Source organism: Biomphalaria glabrata, chromosome 13, assembly GCF_947242115.1.
Source record: "Biomphalaria glabrata chromosome 13, xgBioGlab47.1, whole genome shotgun sequence".
NCBI classification, from domain to species: Eukaryota; Metazoa; Mollusca; class Gastropoda; family Planorbidae; genus Biomphalaria; species Biomphalaria glabrata.
In genome coordinates, this window is record NC_074723.1 from 29,617,159 (window position 1) to 29,642,691 (window position 25,533).

At 35.7% G+C, this 25,533-nt stretch overlaps 2 protein-coding genes across 2 annotated transcripts; one reads left to right on the top strand and one right to left on the bottom strand.

Annotated features, from left to right (window-relative positions):
• Nucleotides 1-2,951: 2,951 nt before the first annotated feature.
• Nucleotides 2,952-20,782, top strand: LOC106053505 (glycine, glutamate and proline-rich protein-like). Its single transcript, XM_056008215.1, has 7 exons — nt 2,952-3,106; nt 4,221-4,322; nt 5,384-5,473; nt 14,524-14,636; nt 15,889-15,993; nt 18,778-18,823; nt 20,199-20,782. The coding sequence occupies exons 1-7, from the start codon at nt 3,061-3,063 to the stop codon at nt 20,333-20,335; spliced, it is 639 nt and encodes a 212-aa protein (XP_055864190.1). The 5' UTR covers nt 2,952-3,060; the 3' UTR covers nt 20,336-20,782.
• A 236-nt stretch (nt 20,783-21,018) lies between these two features.
• LOC106053504 (uncharacterized) lies at nt 21,019-25,533 on the bottom strand. Its single transcript, XM_013209065.2, has 2 exons — nt 25,389-25,533; nt 21,019-22,782 (listed from the first exon to the last, which is right to left on the bottom strand). The coding sequence occupies exons 1-2, from the start codon at nt 25,456-25,458 to the stop codon at nt 21,878-21,880; spliced, it is 975 nt and encodes a 324-aa protein (XP_013064519.2). The 5' UTR covers nt 25,459-25,533; the 3' UTR covers nt 21,019-21,877.

Sequence of the window (25,533 nt, forward strand, 5' to 3'; positions counted from 1 at the left end):
TTTTGTTTACAAAGCAATGTCATAGTGTACTGTTGTAAGTGTAGTGACATAAGTGGTGTCAAGTTTGTTTTTTTCCCTTTGACGTCATGAGAAATTTACATAAGACATTCTAGCTAAAATTAAGTTTTTCGATAATGAAAAATGTTCACCTTGTGGCCAATGAGTTGAGAATTTGTTTCTCATTTATATACATTTTTGTTTGCACTTTATATTTGTACTTCACGTTCGTACTTTCAGCTAACGGTTAAACTAAACTTATATATTTTACGCTTTGTTGAAAAAAATGAATTTTTTAAAAACAATGAAAATACAAAAAAAAAATCATAAAAAAAAAAAAAAGCTTACCTAAAAAACAAGAACAATATCTCTTAAGAATGTAGAATTTTTCCCCTTTTTCGATGTCAACCATATTAATTAATTACCTATTATTAATTGAGCAATTATTTATTTTTTTAAATTGATTCGTGCTTTGTAAATTACAATAAATGTAAATTTAAAGTTTCAACATGATTCGAGAATAGGTGTGTTAGAATTAACTCTTTTAATTATCTAAATTTAAGGAAAAGAAACCCAACATATTTAGCTCTGCCTGTGAATACTGAAGGATTAATTTCCGCTGTTGTTATCCAACAAAATAATAATTGGCAGTAATTATTAAATAATTGGTAAAAAAAATTATTGATTCGAGTCTTTTCCACGCCAATGAATAATTGTGCAAAGTTTAAAATTCAAACATATACAAACTTTGTACCAGACAGACAGAGTTGATATAAAAGAGCTAATTATGAAAACGTCAGTCTTGAGAATTAGCCGCTAAGGAAGTTAACTAAAACTATAATATACCCAACTGTGCTACAAGCTGAAGTAGTGGGGGGATGAAAGTGTTTTGTTTTTCTCTAACACCCTAAGCCCAGTAAACACCCTAACCCTAACTCTGTGTATAAATACACACACTCACACACAATAAATAAATAAATAAATACACACACACACCTATATATATATATATATATATATATATATATATATATATATATATATATATATATATATATATATATATATATATATATATATATATATATATATATATATATATATATATATATATATATATATATATATACGTGAATGTATGTATATATTATATTATATGAGGGACGAGCCTTTACCGAAAGCAGTCTTTTTTGGTGAGCTAAAAGGTGGTCGACGTAACAGAGGTGCCCCACGGAAACGCTTTAAAGACATGCTTAGGCGCCAACTTGCCTTATCTGATTGAATAGCACCTGGTTGCATGCGGCTTCGGAACGAGATAGCTGGAGGTCACTCACAAAGGCCGCGGGATACACATTTGACAAAACAAAATCCGCAGCCGAGGAAAGACGTAGACGGAGAAACCAAAATCTGAATCGACCACCGGCGGACAATGGTCATGCTTGCCCTGGATGTGGCAAAATATGTAGGTCACAGCTGAGGCTACGTTGCCACGGGAAATACTACATTCCTCATCAATCTTCGGGCACGAGGATGCATTATTACTATTATTATTATTATTATTTGTTAGATAGCTAGTTGAGTTAGTTGGGTTGCGCACTTTATTAGACTGGCGGTGAACATACATTTTATAGTGACGACATAGACTTTGGGTTAGAGATTAGAATAGACTTTTATTTTAATCAGTAACTGCTAGACTCTGGAGGGGATAACATCTTTATTAGTGACAGACTAGACTGTGGCCCATTCTGTATTAAACATTTGTTTGAAGTTCACCTTGAGTCAACTTGGTCACTTGAGTCTGTGTTCCTGTTAGTACCTTATCTATATTTGTGAAGGTGTGCATGTTTTCAATAATTCGCGATCAAACAAGGTACTCACGCAGTTAGTCTAATTAAGCATCTTCTAGAAATACTTCAGCTACATTTAAGATGCACATGCATCCGTTACATATTACTATAATTATTATAATATCATTATTATTATGATTATCTATACTATAAAAGAACGAGTATTCATTCTCTGGCCCTGCCAGGGTCGAGTTTCGTTAAAGGGAAACAAAATTCGTCGTAGTCTCTTTATCAGTTTCCACCGAGGAATTTTCTGGTGATGTGGCAGGTCTGCAGCAGTACCACCCTCTGACAGGCAACTAGGATGTTCCTAGGAATGTTAAGGGCCTTGAAGGTATCTGTGAGGTCAGTTGTTATTATTCCCTCGGTTGATATGACAATGGGGTATATTGTTATTTTAGATAATTTCTATAAACGCCTTATCTCCAAGCCAAGGTTCCCATATTTTCGTTGTTTTTCCAGCTCAGTTTTTTTTTTAATTATGAGACAGTGGTACGGCGATGTCAATAATGGTAGCGAAATCAGGGCGATTAAAATATATCGTTTTGTCAGTCAAAATAGGCCTATCCCAGTACAGTAGATCCGTAGACTCGAGAACCTCTTGTGGTGAGTATTTGTAATATGGAGGAGTATCCTTACCAATCAAATTGTGTGTCAAAGCCAAGTGCTGGTGTATTAGCTTTGCAACTTGGTTATGGCGACCTAGGTAGACAGATTCCGATAGGGCTGAACATCCCGCCATTATGTGTTCAGTTGACTCACCCACATTTTCACATTTTCGGCATTTGTCCATTTGATATTATTATTATTGTATGATAATAGCAACATAACAAGGTATCGTCTTCAAGTCAGGAAAAAGATGATGCAATGTTACAAGTGAATTCTCGTCCCCAGTGACGCCCTGCCTACTATGTAACATACGACGCAGAAAGGCGAGCCGGATACATCGTCTGCTGGTCTTTAAGAGGCTTCGATGAAATCATAACTTATACTTAATTACATTTCTAAAAATATATACTTAGCCAAGTATAAACTCCTAATAAAATATGTTCATAAAGTATGTACTCAAGAGTTTAGGGCGTTGTTTATTTTGGTTTTCCATTTAAGTGCGCTTTCTACTTCCTTATTGTTTGTTTATCCGGACTTCCTATTAAATGGAGTGTGTTTGAATTGCATATGTAGGCTACTGCACACTGTAGATTTTGGCAGATCAAAGATGAGGCTCCTAATATTAACAACGCTTGTAGTCGCTACATATGCAGGTATGTTGCTTTGAAAGCCTTTGTTTTCACTGTTGCCTTAAGTCTCTTTAATACATTTCTGATTGTTTTTTTGTTTTTTTATAAATACAACAGCAACATCTGCAGTATGTTACGTCTTTTTAGTATATTCCTCTCCCTTTGCAACTTCTCATGTGATTTAAGAGCCTGATCCTTGATACACAACTGCGGTCACAGCTTGGGCAATTGTAATCATAATCTGCATTTTGTCAATTAAAATCACTTTCTTGCTAGCCATGTTAAACGAATCACAAGTGATCGAACAATCACTCCGCGACTTTGTAATATTGAATAAGGACGATTCGGACAGTAAGGGTTAACTTCTCTACAAGACTGTTAAGATTTAAGCTTGCTTTGTTCTTAGCAATGTGCATACATTTAATCATTAATGGTATCGTCACTAAGCAGCTAAACAGTGACGATGTTAACTATTACATGGTGTTGCCAAGTCAATGTTCCTGAGTTCGAGCTCTTGTCTCTGGTTCAAGATATTTATTTTAAAGAGGTGCTGGGGGAATATATTGTACGTTTATATAAACACTATAACCCTAATATCTCCGAACCGAGGGTCACGGGTTCGAATCTTGATAAAAACTGGGATTTTTAACTTCGGGATCCTTAGGGCGCCTCTGAGTCCACCAAACTCTAAAGAGTACCTGACGGTTAGTCATTGTGCTGTCCACATCACTCCCTTGTTAACCGTGGATCTTAGAATCAGATGAACTTTATATTTATGCGAACCGTTATCAGATTTGTGGAATGTGGATATTTTTTTTTAGTATACACACTGTTTATTAAAATGTTAATGTGGGTATTCTATGCTTATAGAGAATAACCAAGATTGTATAAAGTTAAGAATTAGATTTGATTTCTCTACATTTGCCGTTACGGCAGTTCCCGGCTCAAACATTTCTCTTCCCTTTCCCTGCTGCCCCACCTTTTGTTTCAGATGGGATTGGATAATATTTATTGGTGATGAAAAAACTAATAGCTAAGTCAAGGTTTAGACCTAAACTATAAATTCTAATTCTTTTGTATTTGTTAATATAGTTTGTTTCTAGCTGAAAAGAAATAATAATCTCCCTTTATCTACAAGGTCTCGCTGATAAGAAAGAGAAAAAGAGCATCCCGAAACCAGCTCCAAGGACTTGCTACGGTGATGTGAACGATCTCAAGCCTACAGGCAGAAAGAAGGGAGGTAAATACTATAATAACTATGTAGTACATAAAACTGTTCACCTTCACCCTTACAATTTCACCTATCCCTTAGTTTGTTACAACGTTGGGGCACCACACGTGATCTGTCGAAGGTTTCACACCATGATGTTATTGATTTTCATAAAATCTTTATTTTCTGAACTTGATTTCCCACTTAAATTAAATTAGCAAGTATTCTAGATTTAGTCCAATGCTGGCCGGATATTACCCGCAGCAAGCGGGCCTTAATTTCTGTCTTATTGATGTTCTTGTTGGATTTCGAGATATTTCAAACATGGCGAATATTCCGTTCACATATTTTTTCCTTTTTATTAGGGGCATACACCCATACATATATGCAGATGTTATGTATAAATTAACATAACTTTTGTTTTTATTGAAGAGGACATATAAAAATGTATGAGTCAATGTATCTGGTTCATTGTATGTGACTCATTGTATCTGACTCCATTTATATGACTTAATGCTTACGATTCAATGTTTATTGTTCCATCTTTAGGATTCTTTTGAATGAGTAGGCATTGTATAGAATGACTAGTTCTGCGTCAGGCAAAGTAGACAATGTCTTATTTAGAAAGATTGTTTTTAGAAATTGTATATAAATGTGTAATAAAAAATTAATGAATCTTAGATCAAAAAACAATGGAACATTTCTTTACCCCGCTCCTCCCCATATTCCCCGAGAAAGAAACCTGCCTTTTCACCTGCCTGGGTGGACCACTTCGGAGGCCGATTTTTAGTTTGTGTTTTCACACAAACTCTCTTTGTAACCTTGTTTAAACTTATCTTTTTGACATGAACTCTTCTTACTATAATTAAAAAGTATTTTAAAAAATTGCGTTGTACATGCTACGAGAATAAATTTCTGGAATCGATTCTATTTAACCCACCCGGTTCCATTACGATAATATTGTATTCGATTCGATTTGATCAGATCCAATCCAAAAAGAATGAGAATTCAAAGACCACCAACAATTTAATAAAGTAGGAATTAATTTTAATTTAATTTTTTATTTTAAATGTTGTTGTTTTCTTATTAAGGTGTAGCAGCGTCAAACAAAATGATTCAAGCAGATATGGCTTCTCTAACCAAATACCGAGAATGCTTTCAAAAAGTAGCGGATAAGTTTTGTAAGTTGTCAAAAGGCATTTATATAGAATTATCTTGGTCATACTGCCAGCATCTCCAGTAGCCATTGTTACATGATCATTGTTTATATCTTCACCTGTCCTTTGGTCTGTCGATCGACTTTCTTCACTCCTCTATGTGTTTTACTTTGACTAGAATCTGTTTTAGTGAATGTTCCGTCCAGAGGCGTAGGAAGGTAGGGAGCGGTGTCCAAATTTGAAAATCCCCCGGGCCCTCTTTGAGGGAGACTCAAACGAATGTCCAAAATTTGTTTTTACATTAAATATTACGCCATTATGTCATGTCATAATGTCAAATGTCTAAATACAGGGCCCTAAAGAGGTCAAGCGACCCCCCCCCCCGAATCCCTAGCTACGCCACTGGTTCCGTTCATTCTTTTACGTTGTATTCGTTTTCTCTGTCTGTCTCCATTGTTCGTTTTCTCTGTCTGTCTCCATTGTTCGTTTTCTCTGTCTGTCTCCATTGTTCGTTTTCTCTGTCTGTCTCTATTGTTCGTTTTCTCTGTCTGTCTCCATTGTTCGTTTTCTCTGTCTGACTCCATTGTTCGTTTTCTCTGTCTGTCTCTATTGTTCGTTTTCTCTGTCTGTCTCTATTGTTCGTTTTCTCTGTCTGTCTCTATTGTTCGTTTTCTCTGTCTGTCTCCATTGTTCGTTTTCTCTGTCTGTCTCCATTGTTCGTTTTCTCTGTCCGTCTCTATTGTTCGTTTTCTCTGTCTGTCTCTATTGTTCGTTTTCTCTGTACGTCTCTATTGTTCGTTTCTCTGTCTGTCTCTATTGTTCTTTTCCTTTACACTTTGCAGGAATGTCTCTATTGTTTGTTTCCTTTACACTCTACAGGAATGTCTCTTTTGTTCGTTTCCTTTATACTCTGCAGGAATGTCTCTATTGTTCGTTTCCTTTACATTCTACATGAATGTCTCTATTGCTCGTTTCCTTTACACTCTGCAGGAATGTCTCTTTTGTTCGTTTCCTTTACACACTGCAGGAATGTCTCTATTGTTCGTTTCCTTTACACTCTACAGGAATGTCTCTATTGCTCGTTTCCTTTACACTCTGCAGGAATGTCTCTTTTGTTCGTTTCCTTTACACTCTGCAGGAATGTCTCTATTGTTCGTTTCCTTTACACTCTACAGGAATGTCTCTATTGCTCGTTTCCTTTACACTCTGCAGGAATGTCTCTTTTGTTCGTTTCCTTTACACTCCGCAGGAATGTCTCTATTGTTCGTTTCCTTTACACTCTACAGGAATGTCTCTATTGCTCGTTTCCTTTACACTCTGCAGGAATGTCTCTTTTGTTCGTTTCCTTTACACTCTGCAGGAATGTCTCTATTGTTCGTTTCCTTTACACTCTACAGGAATGTCTCTATTGCTCGTTTCCTTTACACTCTGCAGGAATGTCTCTTTTGTTCGTTTCCTTTACACTCTGCAGGAATGTCTCTATTGTTCGTTTCCTTTACACTCTACAGGAATGTCTCTATTGCTCGTTTCCTTTACACTCTGCAGGAATGTCTCTTTTGTTCGTTTCCTTTACACTCTGCAGGAATGTCTCTATTGTTCGTTTCCTTTACACTCTACAGGAATGTCTCTATTGCTCGTTTCCTTTACACGCTGCAGGAATGTCTCTTTTGTTCGTTTCCTTTACACTCTGCAGGAATGTCTCTTTTGTTCGTTTCCTTTACACTCTGCAGGAATGTCTCTTTGAGCCCTAAGGACCTCGTGATATAACCATACAGCTTGCGTTTTCGTTTTCTGTGCTCAGCAGGTCATCGTGGGTCCCAATGGTCATTAAGATTCTGTTTCGAATTTCCTTCTTTGTGGTTCTGTCTTAGTATGTGATAGTTAGGATCCTTCTTAAGCATCTCTATCCCATGGTAGTTAGTGTCCAAGATTCGCAAGCATACAAGAATGTTATTATGACTATGCGAATGAATAAGTCTGACTTTAGTGCCGAGTGCTAGGCCTGATTGTCCAGATTTTCCAGTGCTGCTGTGAACTGTGCAATTCTGGCCAGTATGTCAGATTAGTTTTTTTCATATGAAACTATAATGTATAATAATAATAATAATAATAATAATAATAGCTTTTATATAGCGCAACTTTCATGCGTATAGTATACTCAAAGCGCTATAGTCCAATCTCATATATGGACCAGTGGGGTGGCGGCTATCTGGGAGAAGGTTTTCCGTGCACAATAAACACAACTCTGCTCGAATCGGGTGTCGAGCCCCCTTCATAGGTAGCCAAGACAAGACTAGTTCAAGCGTACTTAGCCTTTCAACCACGCTTCCCTCAATAATTCCGAGGTATTTAAAACTAACTGGCACTTTCGCCTCCAATACTGATAACTATTGAAAGCTTTGTTTGCTGTAGGTCATTGGTTTTTTTTATTCTTTGGCATTGATTGGCGAAAGTCTTGTTTATCCGCATTAAGTCAGCTATCTCTTCCTGTGTCCCTGCCAGACCATCTATTGCATCCGCAAATCGCAAGCTAGTAGTTCTTCTTCCACCAAGGCTTAAAATACATTCGCAACCTTATAGGGCATCCTCAACTCAAGGAGATAGTGAAAAGTGTTTGTTCAAAGTTCGTTACCATTTCATCCAAACAATTTATTGAGTGTGAAGTGAGTTCTACGGACTTGATTGTTTATAAGAAATGCTAGGCCTAGATTGCAATGATGGTTGAAATGTTGTCTACACCACGGACATTGAACATTTTTTATTGTTATGAAATATTCGTGTTTTTAAAACTAGATACATTATAAGATAGTGAGTATCTGACATTGGTTGGATAAAGTAAAGATAGTGAGTATCTGACATTGGTTGGATAAAGTAAAGATAGTGAGTATCTGACATTGGTTGGATAAAGTAAAGATAGTGAGTATCTGACATTGGTTGGATAAAGTAAAGATAGTGAGTATCTGACATTGGTTGGATAAAGTAAAGATAGTGAGTATCTGACATTGGTTGGATAAAGTAAAGATAGTGAGTATCTGACATTGGTTGGATAAAGTAAAGATAGTGAGTATCTGACATTGGTTGGATAAAGTAAAGATAGTGAGTATCTGACATTGGTTGGATAAAGTAAAGATAGTGAGTATCTGACATTGGTTGGATAAAGTAAAGATAGTGAGTATCTGACATTGGTTGGATAAAGTAAAGATAGTGAGTATCTGACATTGGTTGGATAAAGTAAAGATAGTGAGTATCTGACATTGGTTGGATAAAGTAAAGATAGTGAGTATCTGACATTGGTTGGATAAAGTAAAGATAGTGAGTATCTGACATTGGTTGGATAAAGTAAAGATAGTGAGTATCTGACATTGGTTGGATAAAGTAAAGATAGTGAGTATCTGACATTGGTTGGATAAAGTAAAAATAGTGAGTATCTGACATTGGTTGGATAAAGTAAAGATAGTGAGTATCTGACATTGGTTGGATAAAGTAAAGATAGTGAGTATCTGACATTGGTTGGATAAAGTAAAAATAGTGAGTATCTGACATTGGTTGGATAAAGTAAAGATAGTGAGTATCTGACATTGGTTGGATAAAGTAAAGATAGTGAGTATCTGACATTGGTTGGATAAAGTAAAGATAGTGAGTATCTGACATTGGTTGGATAAAGTAAAAATAGTGAGTATCTGACATTGGTTGGATAAAGTAAAGATAGTGAGTATCTGACATTGGTTGGATAAAGTAAAGATAGTGAGTATCTGACATTGGTTGGATAAAGTAAAGATAGTGAGTATCTGACATTGGTTGGATAAAGTAAAGATAGTGAGTATCTGACATTGGTTGGATAAAGTAAAGATAGTGAGTATCTGACATTGGTTGGATAAAGTAAAGATAGTGAGTATCTGACATTGGTTGGATAAAGTAAAGATAGTGAGTATCTGACATTGGTTGGATAAAGTAAAGATAGTGAGTATCTGACATTGGTTGGATAAAGTAAAGATAGTGAGTATCTGACATTGGTTGGATAAAGTAAAGATAGTGAGTATCTGACATTGGTTGGATAAAGTAAAGATAGTGAGTATCTGACATTGGTTGGATAAAGTAAAGATAGTGAGTATCTGACATTGGTTGGATAAAGTAAAGATAGTGAGTATCTGACATTGGTTGGATAAAGTAAAGATAGTGAGTATCTGACATTGGTTGGATAAAGTAAAGATAGTGAGTATCTGACATTGGTTGGATAAAGTAAAGATAGTGAGTATCTGACATTGGTTGGATAAAGTAAAGATAGTGAGTATCTGACATTGGTTGGATAAAGTAAAGATAGTGAGTATCTGACATTGGTTGGATAAAGTAAAGATAGTGAGTATCTGACATTGGTTGGATAAAGTAAAGATAGTGAGTATCTGACATTGGTTGGATAAAGTAAAGATAGTGAGTATCTGACATTGGTTGGATAAAGTAAAGATAGTGAGTATCTGACATTGGTTGGATAAAGTAAAGATAGTGAGTATCTGACATTGGTTGGATAAAGTAAAGATAGTGAGTATCTGACATTGGTTGGATAAAGTAAAGATAGTGAGTATCTGACATTGGTTGGATAAAGTAAAGATAGTGAGTATCTGACATTGGTTGGATAAAGTAAAGATAGTGAGTATCTGACATTGGTTGGATAAAGTAAAGATAGTGAGTATCTGACATTGGTTGGATAAAGTAAAGATAGTGAGTATCTGACATTGGTTGGATAAAGTAAAGATAGTGAGTATCTGACATTGGTTGGATAAAGTAAAGATAGTGAGTATCTGACATTGGTTGGATAAAGTAAAGATAGTGAGTATCTGACATTGGTTGGATAAAGTAAAGATAGTGAGTATCTGACATTGGTTGGATAAAGTAAAGATAGTGAGTATCTGACATTGGTTGGATAAAGTAAAGATAGTGAGTATCTGACATTGGTTGGATAAAGTAAAGATAGTGAGTATCTGACATTGGTTGGATAAAGTAAAGATAGTGAGTATCTGACATTGGTTGGATAAAGTAAAGATAGTGAGTATCTGACATTGGTTGGATAAAGTAAAGATAGTGAGTATCTGACATTGGTTGGATAAAGTAAAGATAGTGAGTATCTGACATTGGTTGGATAAAGTAAAGATAGTGAGTATCTGACATTGGTTGGATAAAGTAAAGATAGTGAGTATCTGACATTGGTTGGATAAAGTAAAGATAGTGAGTATCTGACATTGGTTGGATAAAGTAAAGATAGTGAGTATCTGACATTGGTTGGATAAAGTAAAGATAGTGAGTATCTGACATTGGTTGGATAAAGTAAAGATAGTGAGTATCTGACATTGGTTGGATAAAGTAAAGATAGTGAGTATCTGACATTGGTTGGATAAAGTAAAGATAGTGAGTATCTGACATTGGTTGGATAAAGTAAAGATAGTGAGTATCTGACATTGGTTGGATAAAGTAAAGATAGTGAGTATCTGACATTGGTTGGATAAAGTAAAGATAGTGAGTATCTGACATTGGTTGGATAAAGTAAAGATAGTGAGTATCTGACATTGGTTGGATAAAGTAAAGATAGTGAGTATCTGACATTGGTTGGATAAAGTAAAGATAGTGAGTATCTGACATTGGTTGGATAAAGTAAAGATAGTGAGTATCTGACATTGGTTGGATAAAGTAAAGATAGTGAGTATCTGACATTGGTTGGATAAAGTAAAGATAGTGAGTATCTGACATTGGTTGGATAAAGTAAAGATAGTGAGTATCTGACATTGGTTGGATAAAGTAAAGATAGTGAGTATCTGACATTGGTTGGATAAAGTAAAGATAGTGAGTATCTGACATTGGTTGGATAAAGTAAAGATAGTGAGTATCTGACATTGGTTGGATAAAGTAAAGATAGTGAGTATCTGACATTGGTTGGATAAAGTAAAGATAGTGAGTATCTGACATTGGTTGGATAAAGTAAAGATAGTGAGTATCTGACATTGGTTGGATAAAGTAAAGATAGTGAGTATCTGACATTGGTTGGATAAAGTAAAGATAGTGAGTATCTGACATTGGTTGGATAAAGTAAAGATAGTGAGTATCTGACATTGGTTGGATAAAGTAAAGATAGTGAGTATCTGACATTGGTTGGATAAAGTAAAGATAGTGAGTATCTGACATTGGTTGGATAAAGTAAAGATAGTGAGTATCTGACATTGGTTGGATAAAGTAAAGATAGTGAGTATCTGACATTGGTTGGATAAAGTAAAGATAGTGAGTATCTGACATTGGTTGGATAAAGTAAAGATAGTGAGTATCTGACATTGGTTGGATAAAGTAAAGATAGTGAGTATCTGACATTGGTTGGATAAAGTAAAGATAGTGAGTATCTGACATTGGTTGGATAAAGTAAAGATAGTGAGTATCTGACATTGGTTGGATAAAGTAAAGATAGTGAGTATCTGACATTGGTTGGATAAAGTAAAGATAGTGAGTATCTGACATTGGTTGGATAAAGTAAAGATAGTGAGTATCTGACATTGGTTGGATAAAGTAAAGATAGTGAGTATCTGACATTGGTTGGATAAAGTAAAGATAGTGAGTATCTGACATTGGTTGGATAAAGTAAAGATAGTGAGTATCTGACATTGGTTGGATAAAGTAAAGATAGTGAGTATCTGACATTGGTTGGATAAAGTAAAGATAGTGAGTATCTGACATTGGTTGGATAAAGTAAAGATAGTGAGTATCTGACATTGGTTGGATAAAGTAAAGATAGTGAGTATCTGACATTGGTTGGATAAAGTAAAGATAGTGAGTATCTGACATTGGTTGGATAAAGTAAAGATAGTGAGTATCTGACATTGGTTGGATAAAGTAAAGATAGTGAGTATCTGACATTGGTTGGATAAAGTAAAGATAGTGAGTATCTGACATTGGTTGGATAAAGTAAAGATAGTGAGTATCTGACATTGGTTGGATAAAGTAAAGATAGTGAGTATCTGACATTGGTTGGATAAAGTAAAGATAGTGAGTATCTGACATTGGTTGGATAAAGTAAAGATAGTGAGTATCTGACATTGGTTGGATAAAGTAAAGATAGTGAGTATCTGACATTGGTTGGATAAAGTAAAGATAGTGAGTATCTGACATTGGTTGGATAAAGTAAAGATAGTGAGTATCTGACATTGGTTGGATAAAGTAAAGATAGTGAGTATCTGACATTGGTTGGATAAAGTAAAGATAGTGAGTATCTGACATTGGTTGGATAAAGTAAAGATAGTGAGTATCTGACATTGGTTGGATAAAGTAAAGATAGTGAGTATCTGACATTGGTTGGATAAAGTAAAGATAGTGAGTATCTGACATTGGTTGGATAAAGTAAAGATAGTGAGTATCTGACATTGGTTGGATAAAGTAAAGATAGTGAGTATCTGACATTGGTTGGATAAAGTAAAGATAGTGAGTATCTGACATTGGTTGGATAAAGTAAAGATAGTGAGTATCTGACATTGGTTGGATAAAGTAAAGATAGTGAGTATCTGACATTGGTTGGATAAAGTAAAGATAGTGAGTATCTGACATTGGTTGGATAAAGTAAAGATAGTGAGTATCTGACATTGGTTGGATAAAGTAAAGATAGTGAGTATCTGACATTGGTTGGATAAAGTAAAGATAGTGAGTATCTGACATTGGTTGGATAAAGTAAAGATAGTGAGTATCTGACATTGGTTGGATAAAGTAAAGATAGTGAGTATCTGACATTGGTTGGATAAAGTAAAGATAGTGAGTATCTGACATTGGTTGGATAAAGTAAAGATAGTGAGTATCTGACATTGGTTGGATAAAGTAAAGATAGTGAGTATCTGACATTGGTTGGATAAAGTAAAGATAGTGAGTATCTGACATTGGTTGGATAAAGTAAAGATAGTGAGTATCTGACATTGGTTGGATAAAGTAAAGATAGTGAGTATCTGACATTGGTTGGATAAAGTAAAGATAGTGAGTATCTGACATTGGTTGGATAAAGTAAAGATAGTGAGTATCTGACATTGGTTGGATAAAGTAAAGATAGTGAGTATCTGACATTGGTTGGATAAAGTAAAGATAGTGAGTATCTGACATTGGTTGGATAAAGTAAAGATAGTGAGTATCTGACATTGGTTGGATAAAGTAAAGATAGTGAGTATCTGACATTGGTTGGATAAAGTAAAGATAGTGAGTATCTGACATTGGTTGGATAAAGTAAAGATAGTGAGTATCTGACATTGGTTGGATAAAGTAAAGATAGTGAGTATCTGACATTGGTTGGATAAAGTAAAGATAGTGAGTATCTGACATTGGTTGGATAAAGTAAAGATAGTGAGTATCTGACATTGGTTGGATAAAGTAAAGATAGTGAGTATCTGACATTGGTTGGATAAAGTAAAGATAGTGAGTATCTGACATTGGTTGGATAAAGTAAAGGCATTTGGATGTAGTGCTGTATGATGTAAACTTTAGGAAACCCTTGTTAACCGTTAGTATTAGAAAAAATAGATGACCTTTATAACATCTGCTCTATAGATCACAAGGTCTCTCTTTTCCTTTCTCTTTTCCTTTCTCCCTCTCTCTGTCTATCTCTCCCTCTGTCTCTCTCACCCCCTTTATTGACTCTCTGTCTCTGCCTCTCTCTCTTTATCTGCCTTTCTCTCTCTGTCTTTCTCTGTCTCTCTTTCTCTCTCTCTGTCGCTATCTATCTCTCACTCTCTCTTACTCTGTCTCTCTGTTTCTGTCTTTCTCTATCTGTGTCTCGATTTCTCTCTCTCCCTCTCTCTGTTTCTCTCTCCATCTCTCTCTCTCTTTTAGCCTAAACAAATGGATTATTTCAAAGAATTGTTAGATGGACGATATAGTCATACCTTGAAGGGTTGGTATATTTTTCAAAATACGTTACCTTGAAATAAACTCACTACAATAGTTTTACTTAGTAAACTTATGTTGCTTAATTGTTTTACATTGTGTATATTTCACAAAATCCATTTTTCATGATTCTTAAATGTACAAGCCATGGTTAAAGCCGTAGTGCTGCACTATTTCTACAGGTATCCAGGCTTCGATTCTTGGTGCAATTGCTAGCAGAGAATCCAGAGGCGGAGCTCTCCTGGATAAAACTAAAGGCTTTGGAGACAAAGGGAATGCGTGGGGGATTATGCAGGTTGGGCGTCGATTTTCCATAATTAATAACGTTATAGAATATTTATCAACAGACCCGAACAAGATACAAGTTCCCAACCAAATAATGACCGCCGAACAGAAAGCCTCTTTGAAAAGCAAAATGAATGGAGAACTGCCTGTTCTTCAGAGTCTAACTCTTATGCACTGCACAGTTTATTTAAGAGCTGTTTGAAACCTTAAGACATTAAAATGCTTGTTTATATTGATCCCAATATACTTTGTACAGATCTGAATTGTATTTATACTGATCTAGAGTCAGACCTTCTCCAATTTGTGAAGTCGGCAATATCTATTAGAGGCTAAAAGCTATCTACGTAGCAAGCTAAAGATAGATAGATAGATAGATAGATAGATAGATAGATAGATAGATAGATAGATAGATAGATAGATAGATAGATAGATAGATAGATAGATAGATAGATAGATAGATAGATAGATAGATAGATAGATAGATAGATTTTAAAGCCTCCATGCACTAAGGCTCCGTACTGGGATTAATCTCTGACAGTACGGTCAAGGTATCTGGCAGTGTTCTGTAGGGTTCGCTTGTCTCAGTACAAGGCTAGATCCCCACATGCACCAGTTCTCTCTGTTTCAAGACTAGTCGTATCTTCAGTTGTGTTTCTGGCACCCTGCAGTCGTAGAGGATGTGTTCTACTGTCTTGTCTTTTGTCTGACAGTGTCGACATCTGGGATCGTGATTCTCTCGGATCCTAGCGAAGTAGGCTCCTATGGACAGTGTCCCGTACGAAATCGTACCAAGATTGATGATCCATTCTGTCTATTTGCCACCATTCGTCTTTCATGTTTGATCGTTTGAGAATTTTCCAGACGTCCCGTCTCGTGCTACAATGGTCCCGGCTTTCGCACCACTTTTTTTTTTAAATGACGTCACACATTCAAGACAAGATTACGTCCCTTGATCTTGCCGCTATCTAGAACTGTAATTTAAAATTTCGTATCTCCCGGGAAAATAAGATCTGCCTAAATCCTGACACTCAGAGAATAGATAATTCACATTTCCGCTACGCTACACTCAGTTTGACATGTAAGATAACCTAACAATTGCCTTTTTGTATAGCTTTAATCAACTCAATCAAACAATGCTTAAAATCTTTGCCTCCTAAAGCTATTAGAACAGTTTCATGCTATTTAAACAAATGTAGCATAGCAAAGTGTTTAGGGCGGAAAAAATTGTCTATAAAGTTTGTTTGTGTTTGTCTATTTCGTAGTGTGACATCAGATACTCTGGTCTGAACTGTACTTCTGTGCCATGGAACAGCTGTGCCCACATTGAAATGATGACTGGACAACTGATCATTCCATTTATGAAGCAGGTACAAACTTTTTTTTTTATTCTGAAGAATAAAAATATTTGGTCATCATGTAGATCAGTGAACTTTAAGCATTAAGTTTATAATAATACACCACACAATTGAAAGATAAGTGTTTTCATTCAGGTCTCCCACTACACGATGACATAAAGTAGTGATCTCATCGGCGTCTCCAACTACAAAATGACACAAAGTAGTGCTTTCATTGACGTTTTCTATTTCACGATGACACAAAGTAGTGCTCTCATTGACGTCACCCACTACAAAATGAAACAATGTAGTGCTTTAATTGACTTCCCTCTATGACAAAATGAAGAGTTTTCATTGATGTTCCCCCACCATTAGATCTATATAATAAAGCCTACTGATGATGCGTTCCGTTAGCATTACGATGTAAAGGATTTAAGTTGTAAAACAAAGCCTCCATTATTGCTCATGTTTTATATAAACAATCGTTAAGCTAGGATAGCTAAATTCCTGATCTAAAGATATGATCGTATATACCCAAATTGAATTAGTACACCTTTAATTGACACAATCAACAAATAAACAATTTATTTAATAGAAGCAGCACAATTATTATTATATTGTTTATATTCATATGTGTTCAATGAAATAATAGTCATGAAGATATAGTTCAATGTGAACCTGGCCTTACTGATGTTATTTAAACAAATACTTTGCATCAGCATTCTCAGCCCCAGGAGACAAAGACATATTACTGAATTTGAACCAAGTAAACAACATAGAAGATATAGAAGTACAAGAAAATGGAATTCAAAAACTATTAGCCAACACCAAACCAAATAAAGCTTCTGGACCTGATGGTATTCCAGCTAGATTACTCAAAGAACTAAGCAATGAGCTAGCCCCAGTGTTCAAAATACTCTTCAGGCTTCACTTAAACAGGGCAGAGTACCAAAGGACTGGAAGGAAGCTAATGTCACCCCCCTATTTAAAAAAGGAGAAAAATCTGACCCAGGAAACTACAGACCAGTATCACTTACCAGCATCACATGTAAAATCCTAGAACACATAATATGTAGCAACATCATAAACCACTTAGACAAACATAATGTCCTCACACCATACCAACATGGCTTTAGGAAATATAGATCATGTGAAACACAACTAATAGGACTAATTGATGATTTTTCAAAAGGTTTAGATAATAGTGAACAAATAGATGCTACCTTACTAGATTTTTCTAAGGCTTTTGACAAAGTTCACCACCATAGTTTGCTTAAAAAATTAAAATATTTCGGCATTAATGGTTCACTGCATCAGTGGATTAAAGATTTTCTGATAGGGAGAGAACAAACTGTAATAATAAATGGCTCTAAATCAACACCGATAACAGTAAACTCAGGTGTACCTCAAGGAACAGTGTTGGGTCCACTACTATTTTTAATTTACATAAATGATTTACCAAATTGCATTACCTCAGGAACAAAAGTCAGATTATTTGCAGACGATTGCATAATATATAGAACAATAAAAACAACACAAGACACAGATATTTTACAAAGAGAATTAGATGAATTACAGAAATGGGAATCAAATTGGAGCATGTCTTTTCACCCAGAAAAATGTCAGTTGTTAAGAGTAACAAAAAAACTAAAACAAATTAATTCCACTTATCTTATTCATGGCAAACCAGTAACACAGACTAAAAACGCAAAATACCTAGGTGTTATAATAAATGAAAAACTGTCATGGAATCCACATATTGATGAAACTACAAAAAAATCAAACAAAGCATTAGGATTTATTAAAAGAGATTTCTATAAATCAAATAAGAACATAAAACTAAAATGTTATTTAACCTTGGTTAGGCCAATAATAGAATATGCATCCTCCGTTTGGGACCCCTCAACTCAAGAAAACATTAAAAAAACTGGAACAGACACAAAATAGAGCAGTGAGATTCATAACAAACGAATATTCACATTTGACTAGAGTAACACCTTTAGTAAAATCACTAAATTTAGAAAGCCTTCAGGACAGAAGGCTCAAAAGTAAAGTAGCAATCATACATAAAACACTGAACCATAATCTTCAAATACAAAAACAAAATTTAATAAAATACTCTGAAAGACACAAAGATAAAGGCACATTCCTCGTCCCAGATGCTAGGACAAATTTGTACAAACACTCCTTCTTCCCTAGTGCTATTAGAGCATGGAATGGGTTGCCTGAGCTAGCCAGGAAAACCAGTGACTTGGCTGAATTTAAGTCATTGGTTAACATGCATGACTAAATGCATGACGCGTAGGACGTAATCATCTTCTTTTTTGAAGTAACGTCTGTATCATATAAGATAAGAAGATAAGAATGATTATCTAATTGATTTATTCGAATTATCAATACAACAGTATCGGCACGTATTTTTTTTTTCGATGGAGATAAGGTTGTAGTTATTGATAGTTTTAATAGTTCATAGTTTCTGATGTTCTTTCTGAAAATATTGAAACCTGCCTTTTTATCTACCTGAGCGGACCACTTCTGTGGCCGATTATGAGTTTATGTTTCTACACAAACTCTCTTTGTAACCTTGTTATAATTGCTTTTATAAAACGCTTATTTCATGCTAACAGCATGTTAAGTGAGCTATGGTCAAATCACTTTTGAATCGGCTCGAGTCTGGATTGGAACTAATTAGCCAAGTCACAGCCTAGCGGTTTTGGCAAATCAGCCACACATGAGCCACATGCTTAAGATACCGTTAAAGATGTCCGTAATCCTGAAAATAATTGTCAATATCGTTTCTTCATTTCTTTCTTTAAGGTTAAAAAGAAACATAGAAAGTGGCCAGCAGCTAAACAACTACAAGGTAAGTCTATAACTTATCAACTACAAAGCAAGTCTTTGGCTTAACTTAATTAAATAACTACAAGATAATTCTATGGTTTGACTAAAGATTTATACTTTTAACTTAAAAATACCATTTTTACGCAAACATTTAGCTTGAGAAATATCTTTGCATTTTGTAAAATAATCTTACAGTTTTAGTGTTTTTTTTATACAATAATTAAGTTAGTTGTCACAGTCTTCAGGACAGAAGACTAGAAAGTAAAGTAGCTAAAACAGGGGCGTAGCTAGGAATTCGCCATTATTTTGGGGGCCCGGGAGGGGGGCTTTACCTCTTTGGGGGCCCCTGCATTTTTGCGTAATATTTAATTTTAAAAACACTCATTTGGAGGCCCCCCTCAAATTTTCAAATTCTCCCCCATCCTCCCCCACCCTAGCTACGCCAATGAGTAATGTATATATATAACACTAAAATATAACGTACAAAGTAATGCAATGTTCCGAACAATACAAAAATAAAGACACAATTGCTAAGGAAAATGTGTAGAAGTCCTCTTTCTTCATTAAAGCTTGGAACGGGTTGCTTGAATCAGCCAGGAAAACCACTGCCTTATTAGAGTTTAAGTCTTATGGTCTCAAACAAGGAAATCCAATGCCGAACTGGGAGTCGAATACTTAGTGAGGTTGTGACAGAGCGTCGCATGAAGTTTGCGGGACATGTTCTACGACAGCGGTTCTCAACCTTTTAAGCTCGGCGACCCCTTTTTACAATCCCCCACTCTGCCGCGACTCCCCCCCCCCCACACACACACAGCAATAGGAGAATAGACAAAAACAATCCATATTTTGGATGGTCTTAGGCGACCCCTGGCAAATCGTCAATCGACCCCCATGGGGGTCGCCACCCACAGGTTGAGAACCCCTGTTCTACGACAAAATGAATTACGCACACCAAGAGTTGCGAGGAAAGCGCAAACAGGGACGTCCTCGTATTATTTTGGCGACACACCTTCATGGAGGACCTCAGAACAGTAGATACCAGGTGGGAAGAGGCTTCAGACATTGCCAATGACAGATCTTTATGGAGACTGCTTGCGTTCAATGCGCCGAACGGCGCGGGAGGACCTAAGTCTAAGTAAGTAAGATTAGATTAACACATGGACAAGGATAATCTTTACTTTTAAAGGAACGTCTGTAACTTATGAAATAAGATAACTTTATTTTATTCGTCAGTACATATCTAGTTTCCTAGGTCCCGATCTGCCCTTAAAGTTCAGTGATGTGTGTCAGTGATGTGTGTCAAAAGTTTCCCATTCTAACTGCTAGACTGACATGACAATATTGACCTCATACATTTCAATTATATACCGGGTTAACTTTCACAAATTATTTTATAGGTGGCGTTGCAGCGTACAACTTTGGGGTAAAGAATGTTAAGTCTTGGGCAGGCCTTGACAGTGGCTCCACCGGTAATGACTACAGCAACGACGTCATAGCAAGAGCCAAATGGCTCCACTTGAAAAAGTGGAATTGAAAAGAATGTCTACAATGAAAAAGTGAAATTCAACATTATATGATTAGATATTTTATAAATTATTATTTCTAATTTCTTTGTCAGCATTAGATTTGGCAAAATATGTAGATCATTGCAGGGTCTGTGTAGCCAAGTGGCAAAATATGTAGATCATTGTAGGGTCTGTGTAGCAAAGTGGCAAAATATGTAGATCATTGTAGGGTCTGTGTAGCAAAGTGGCAAAATATGTAGATCATTGTAGGGTCTGTGTAGCCAAGTGGCAATATATGTAGATCATTGAAGGGTCTGTGTAGCCAAGTTAAACACTGCACTCTTCCTTTATCCTCAGACTTGAAGACAAGCTTTTATTACTATTCGTTATCAATCCTTGTAAAAAATTCTTATTAAATATTGATAAAAATGTATTATAATTATGTACACTAAATAAAACATTTTTTTTACATCGCCTTTTAATATTTTTTAGTATTTTCTATTTTAAGTTAATAAATGTTCATGTTGAAATGAAAATGTCCGAAAATGAAACATGCAAAGTAGAAATTAGGTGTCTTTTTTTTTCAAGTAGCCCAAGGTGCAGATGAGAGGGTCATGTGCTCAACAGTGTGTGTGAGGGGGGGGGTTGTATTATAAGGTGAATCAGTAAAAAAAAATGTTGACTTAAATAGTGGTAATTAATTAATTTTGACTTGATAGCGAAAAGGGAAATGCATCTTACAGTATTGTGAGATATGGATGTAAATGTTGAGTTCTTCCCCTTAGATAAGTGGCTACATAAATGTGGGAGAAAGTGGCGATAGTTGTGTAGACCTTGGGTCACTCTTAATACTTAAACGAGGGTCACGAACTAAAATCTCAAAGGAAGTTTAGAATTTTTTAAAGCAGGAATTTGTTTAGTCCACAAAGGCGAATGATAAATTGACATTTACTTCTGAATTCTAAAGAGTGACATCATGACTTGTCATTGCTCTAGTCATGTCGCCTAGGGAAGGACTAAGGGACATGCTAGCTACTCTGTAAAAGGACTTAGATGTTTTGTGGCTAACTTCCTAGTCCCAAATAATAGCCCACGCATCCTTAAAGTCAAGGTATTAACAAATGTTGTCATGATTGTTTTTACAAAGCTTATATCAACTGAATGCGAACTTGTAAGCTAAAACCTTCTCAGGCTTATGAGGTAAGCGTTCTATGGACATGGAAGATTGTACAGTTGTTTCTATTTCATGTTTGTGTTCACTAGGCCTGGGACGGCGGTCTACTATAAAGGGGACTAATTCAGTCAACTACTATTTCATTCCCTTGCTTGAGATACAACATAAATTAATTTATTAGCAATAGTTGACTAACTAATTGGTTGTTGTTTTTTTTTACTGATTCTTGTGTTGTCAGGTAAAATAAATAATTGTGCTAGATTGGGTGTCAGAGCCATAATGTGTACAAACTTACTGTGAATACCAAACATATACCTTAAAATTAAAGTAACATAAAAAGAAGCCTACGATAGCGACATAGTTGTCTATCAAATCTGCAATGAAAGATAAGTATGTACTATACTGGTATCTCGCAAACAAAACCAACTTCAACCGAATTACTAACAGAACATGGAGCGTCGTTCATGTACCAATTTTGAAATTTGTAAAAATTTTGACAATCTTCATTTTCCAGATTATTGGGTTCTCCTGGAGCCCAGAATGAAGCAACTGGTGTCTTACTGTGCCTGTTGATCCAAATCCCTTCCGTTTCTTCATCTGTTCCCCCCGTCATCACATTAGAAAAATGGGATCCTTTGGAAATAATAAAATTTCGGACAAACTCAAATTCAGCCAACGAGTCTATTTCGGCTAAGTATCCTTCGTAGAGACTACACATTGCCTGTGCAAAACTTGGGAAATAGAATGTTGCCATCTTAGTAAGCAGATACTTCTTTCCGTTTAGTTCTGAGGATTCAATAAAGAATTCATTCTTGGCAGCCTTGTGTCGGCTGTTGAATAGACCTAATTCTCCTTTCAAAGACTCATAACTGTCCCTGAGCTTTTTGATTTCAGTAATAACCTCATTGATATCTGGAGACTCAGCCTGAACTAGAGCTGTTGATGAGATATCTACGGGTCGGCTTCTGCTGTTGAACCCATAGGCCTCGCATTTATATACACCAGTATTGTTTTTGGTTGGGTTTCTAAAGGTCAAGTTCAGATACGAAAAACCATTGCTGTTAATTTGTCCAGAAGTGTTCAATGACTTTTCGTCAATATATTCGATGAGTCCATCTATGGTGTTGACAGAAGCTATTTCTTGGAACTTTGGTTCTTGAGACGTCTTGGAGTGTAACAGAGACAGGGAGTACAGGCGAGACATTGAAGGAACTGATTCATTCTTTAAAATACATGAGACGTCTAAAGATCTCGTCAGACCCAGAGTAATATTGTTTGCTTCTATTTTGAGAGCACTGATTTCTATAACAATGACAAAAAGTAAAGAATTAACAGAAGGAATGTTTCTATCTATCTATCTATCTAACTATCTATCTATCTATCTATCTATCTATCTATCTATCTATCTATCTATCTGTCTGTCTATCTATCTATCTAGATCTATCTTTATCTATCTATATCTATATCTATCTGTCTATCTATCTATCTATCTATCTATCTATCTATATCTATCTATCTATCTATATCTATCTATCTATCTATCTATCTATCTATCTAGCTATCTATCTAGCTATCTAGCTATCTATCTATCATTCCATATTATACATATTATTATTATTATTATTAAATGATCATAGTAGTCAAGGCTTCAGTGCAATTCATTTTTAGTCTAAAATATTGACACATACTTCGCCAATGAAATAAAGTAGTTAACACAATAATTAATATATAATTACTAACATTTTTCATTAAATACTTTGTAAGCCTAGTTTTTAATGTTCACTTTGTCTCTTTTATTGTCCTTTATGGGTTTGAAAGTGTCTGATAAGCCTCAGTGGGTCTAGCGGCGTTTTTTCTCAACATAAGATAATTTATAAGAACAAAGGAAAAGTTGGAGATACAACTAAAAAAAAAGAAAGCGTACAAACAGAATATGACTTTTTCTTTGTTTTATTGGCAGGTTTTTTTTTTTTATTATCCTTTCATTTTATTAATAAAGACAACTGATCTGATTAGAGCATTACTTGCAATATTATTTTGTATTTGTATTTGTATGTAAGTATTTACAATATTATCTATTTAAAAAATGAGCAGTTTATGAATTACTTAGATTCTATTTTGCTGTTACGTGTAGACAGTTTTACCCTCTCAATATTTTAGCATCTTGAATTTATAATTTTAGTTTAGTTAGAAGACACTATTTTTTTTATTTACAAATGTATATTGTTATTTAAAATATGATTTGTAGATTTTAAATGTATTTGACTATTAAAATATTGAAATTGCACTTAGCATAGGGCATAAAAACATAAGTCTATACAATTATTTCTAGTCTTAAGAAAAGATGAGAACTAAAGCAAAAGAGAGAGAGAGGGGCTAAATGAGAGAGAGAGGGAGAGGCTAAATGAGAGAGAAAGGGAGAGGCTAAATGAGAGAGAAAGGGAGAGGCTAAATGAGAGAGAGGGAGAGGCTAAATGAGAGAGAAAGAGAGAGGCTAAATGCGAAAGAAAGGGAGAGGCCCAAATGAGAGAGAGGGAGAGGCTAAATGAGAGAGAAAGGGAGAGGCTAAATGAGAGAAAAAGAGAGAGGCTAAATGAGAAAGAAAGGGAGAGGCCCAAATGAGAGAGAGAGAGGGAGAGGCTAAATTAGAGAAAGAGAGAGGCTAAATGAGAAAGAAAGGGAGAGGCCCAAATGAGAGAGAGAGGGAGAGACTAAATGAGAGAGAAGGAGAGGCTAAATGAGAGAGAGAGAGAGAGGGAGAGGCTAAATGAGAGAGAGAGGGAGAGGCTAGATGAGAGAGAGGGAGAGGCTAATGAGAGAGAAAGGGAGAGGCTAATGAGAGAGAGGGGGAGAGGTTAAATGAGAGAAAGGGAGAGGCTAAATGAGAGAGAGAGAGAGAGGAAGAGGCTCAATGAGAGACAGAGGGAGAGGCTCAATGAGAGAGAGGGGGGAGAAGCTAAATGAGAGATAGGGGGAGAGGCTAAACGAGAGAGAAAGTGAGAGGCTAAATGAGAGAGAGAGAGAGGGAGGAGCTAAATGAGACAGAAAGGGAGAGGCTGAATAAAAGAGCGGGAGAGGCTAAATGAGAGTGAAAGGGAGAGGCCCTAAATGAGAGAGAAAGGGAGAGGCTAGATAAGAGAGAGAGAGAGGCTAAATAAGAGAGAGAGTGAGAGGCTAAATAAGAGAGAGTGAGAGGCTAAATGAGAGAGAGGGAGAGGCTAAATGAGAGAGAGGGAGAGGCTAAATGAGAGAGAGGGAGAGGCTAAATGAGAGAGAGGGAGAGGTTAAATGAGTGTGAGAGAGAGAGGGAGAGGCTAAATGAGAGAGAAAGGCTAAATGAGAGAGAAAGGGAGAGGCTAAATGAGAGAGAGGGAGAGGTTAAATGAGAGAGAGAGAGAGGGAGAGACTAAATAACAGAGAAAGGGAGAGGCTAAATGACAGAGAAAGGGAGAGAGAAAAGGACAAAAAAATAGACAGTTGTGAAGAATAGAAAGAAACACATGAGAGAGAAAGGCTAAATGAGAGAGAAAGGGAGAGGCTAAATGAGAGAGAGGGAGAGGTTAAATGAGAGAGAGAGAGAGAGGGAGAGACTAAATAACAGAGAAAGGGAGAGGCTAAATGACAGAGAAAGGGAGAGAGAAAAGGACAAAAAAATAGACAGTTGTGAAGAATAGAAAGAAACACGGGGTAAATAAAATAGAAAAAGTGCAAGAGAAAGAAAGATTTACCTAAATGTGGGGAAAAAAAGAGATATTAGAGGAAGAAAAGTGTAAGACAAAAGAGAGAAAGGAGATAAAGAATAATAGAGAAAGAGAGAGAGAGGAGAAAAGAGGTTGAGATAAAATGAAATAATTTTATCTGTTATTCTCTATAATAATTAAAAGCAATAGCTTTGAACAGACACTTACCAGTTACATAAAATAACAAAATAAAATAAAAATGCTTTGCTAAATACATTATTTTCTCATTCGTTCTCATAAATTGTAACTATACAGTCGGACTAGGAAGTAACTGTATGACAATGACACGCAGTAATACTTTTAATTATACAAA

Excerpts from the sequence above, each read along its gene's own strand:
- LOC106053505 (XM_056008215.1), top strand. The coding sequence starts at position 3,061 with ATGAGGCTCCTAATATTAACAACGCTTGTAGTCGCTACATATGCAG. Across the intron at positions 5,474-14,523 it reads AAAAGTAGCGGATAAGTTTT|GTATCCAGGCTTCGATTCTT; the intron begins GTAAGTTGTCAA and ends CTATTTCTACAG. Across the intron at positions 14,637-15,888 it reads ATGCGTGGGGGATTATGCAG|TGTGACATCAGATACTCTGG; the intron begins GTTGGGCGTCGA and ends TCTATTTCGTAG.
- LOC106053504 (XM_013209065.2), bottom strand. The coding sequence starts at position 25,458 with ATGAGAACGAATGAGAAAATAATGTATTTAGCAAAGCATTTTTATTTT. Across the intron at positions 22,783-25,388 it reads TTTGTTATTTTATGTAACTG|AAATCAGTGCTCTCAAAATA; the intron begins GTAAGTGTCTGT and ends TCATTGTTATAG.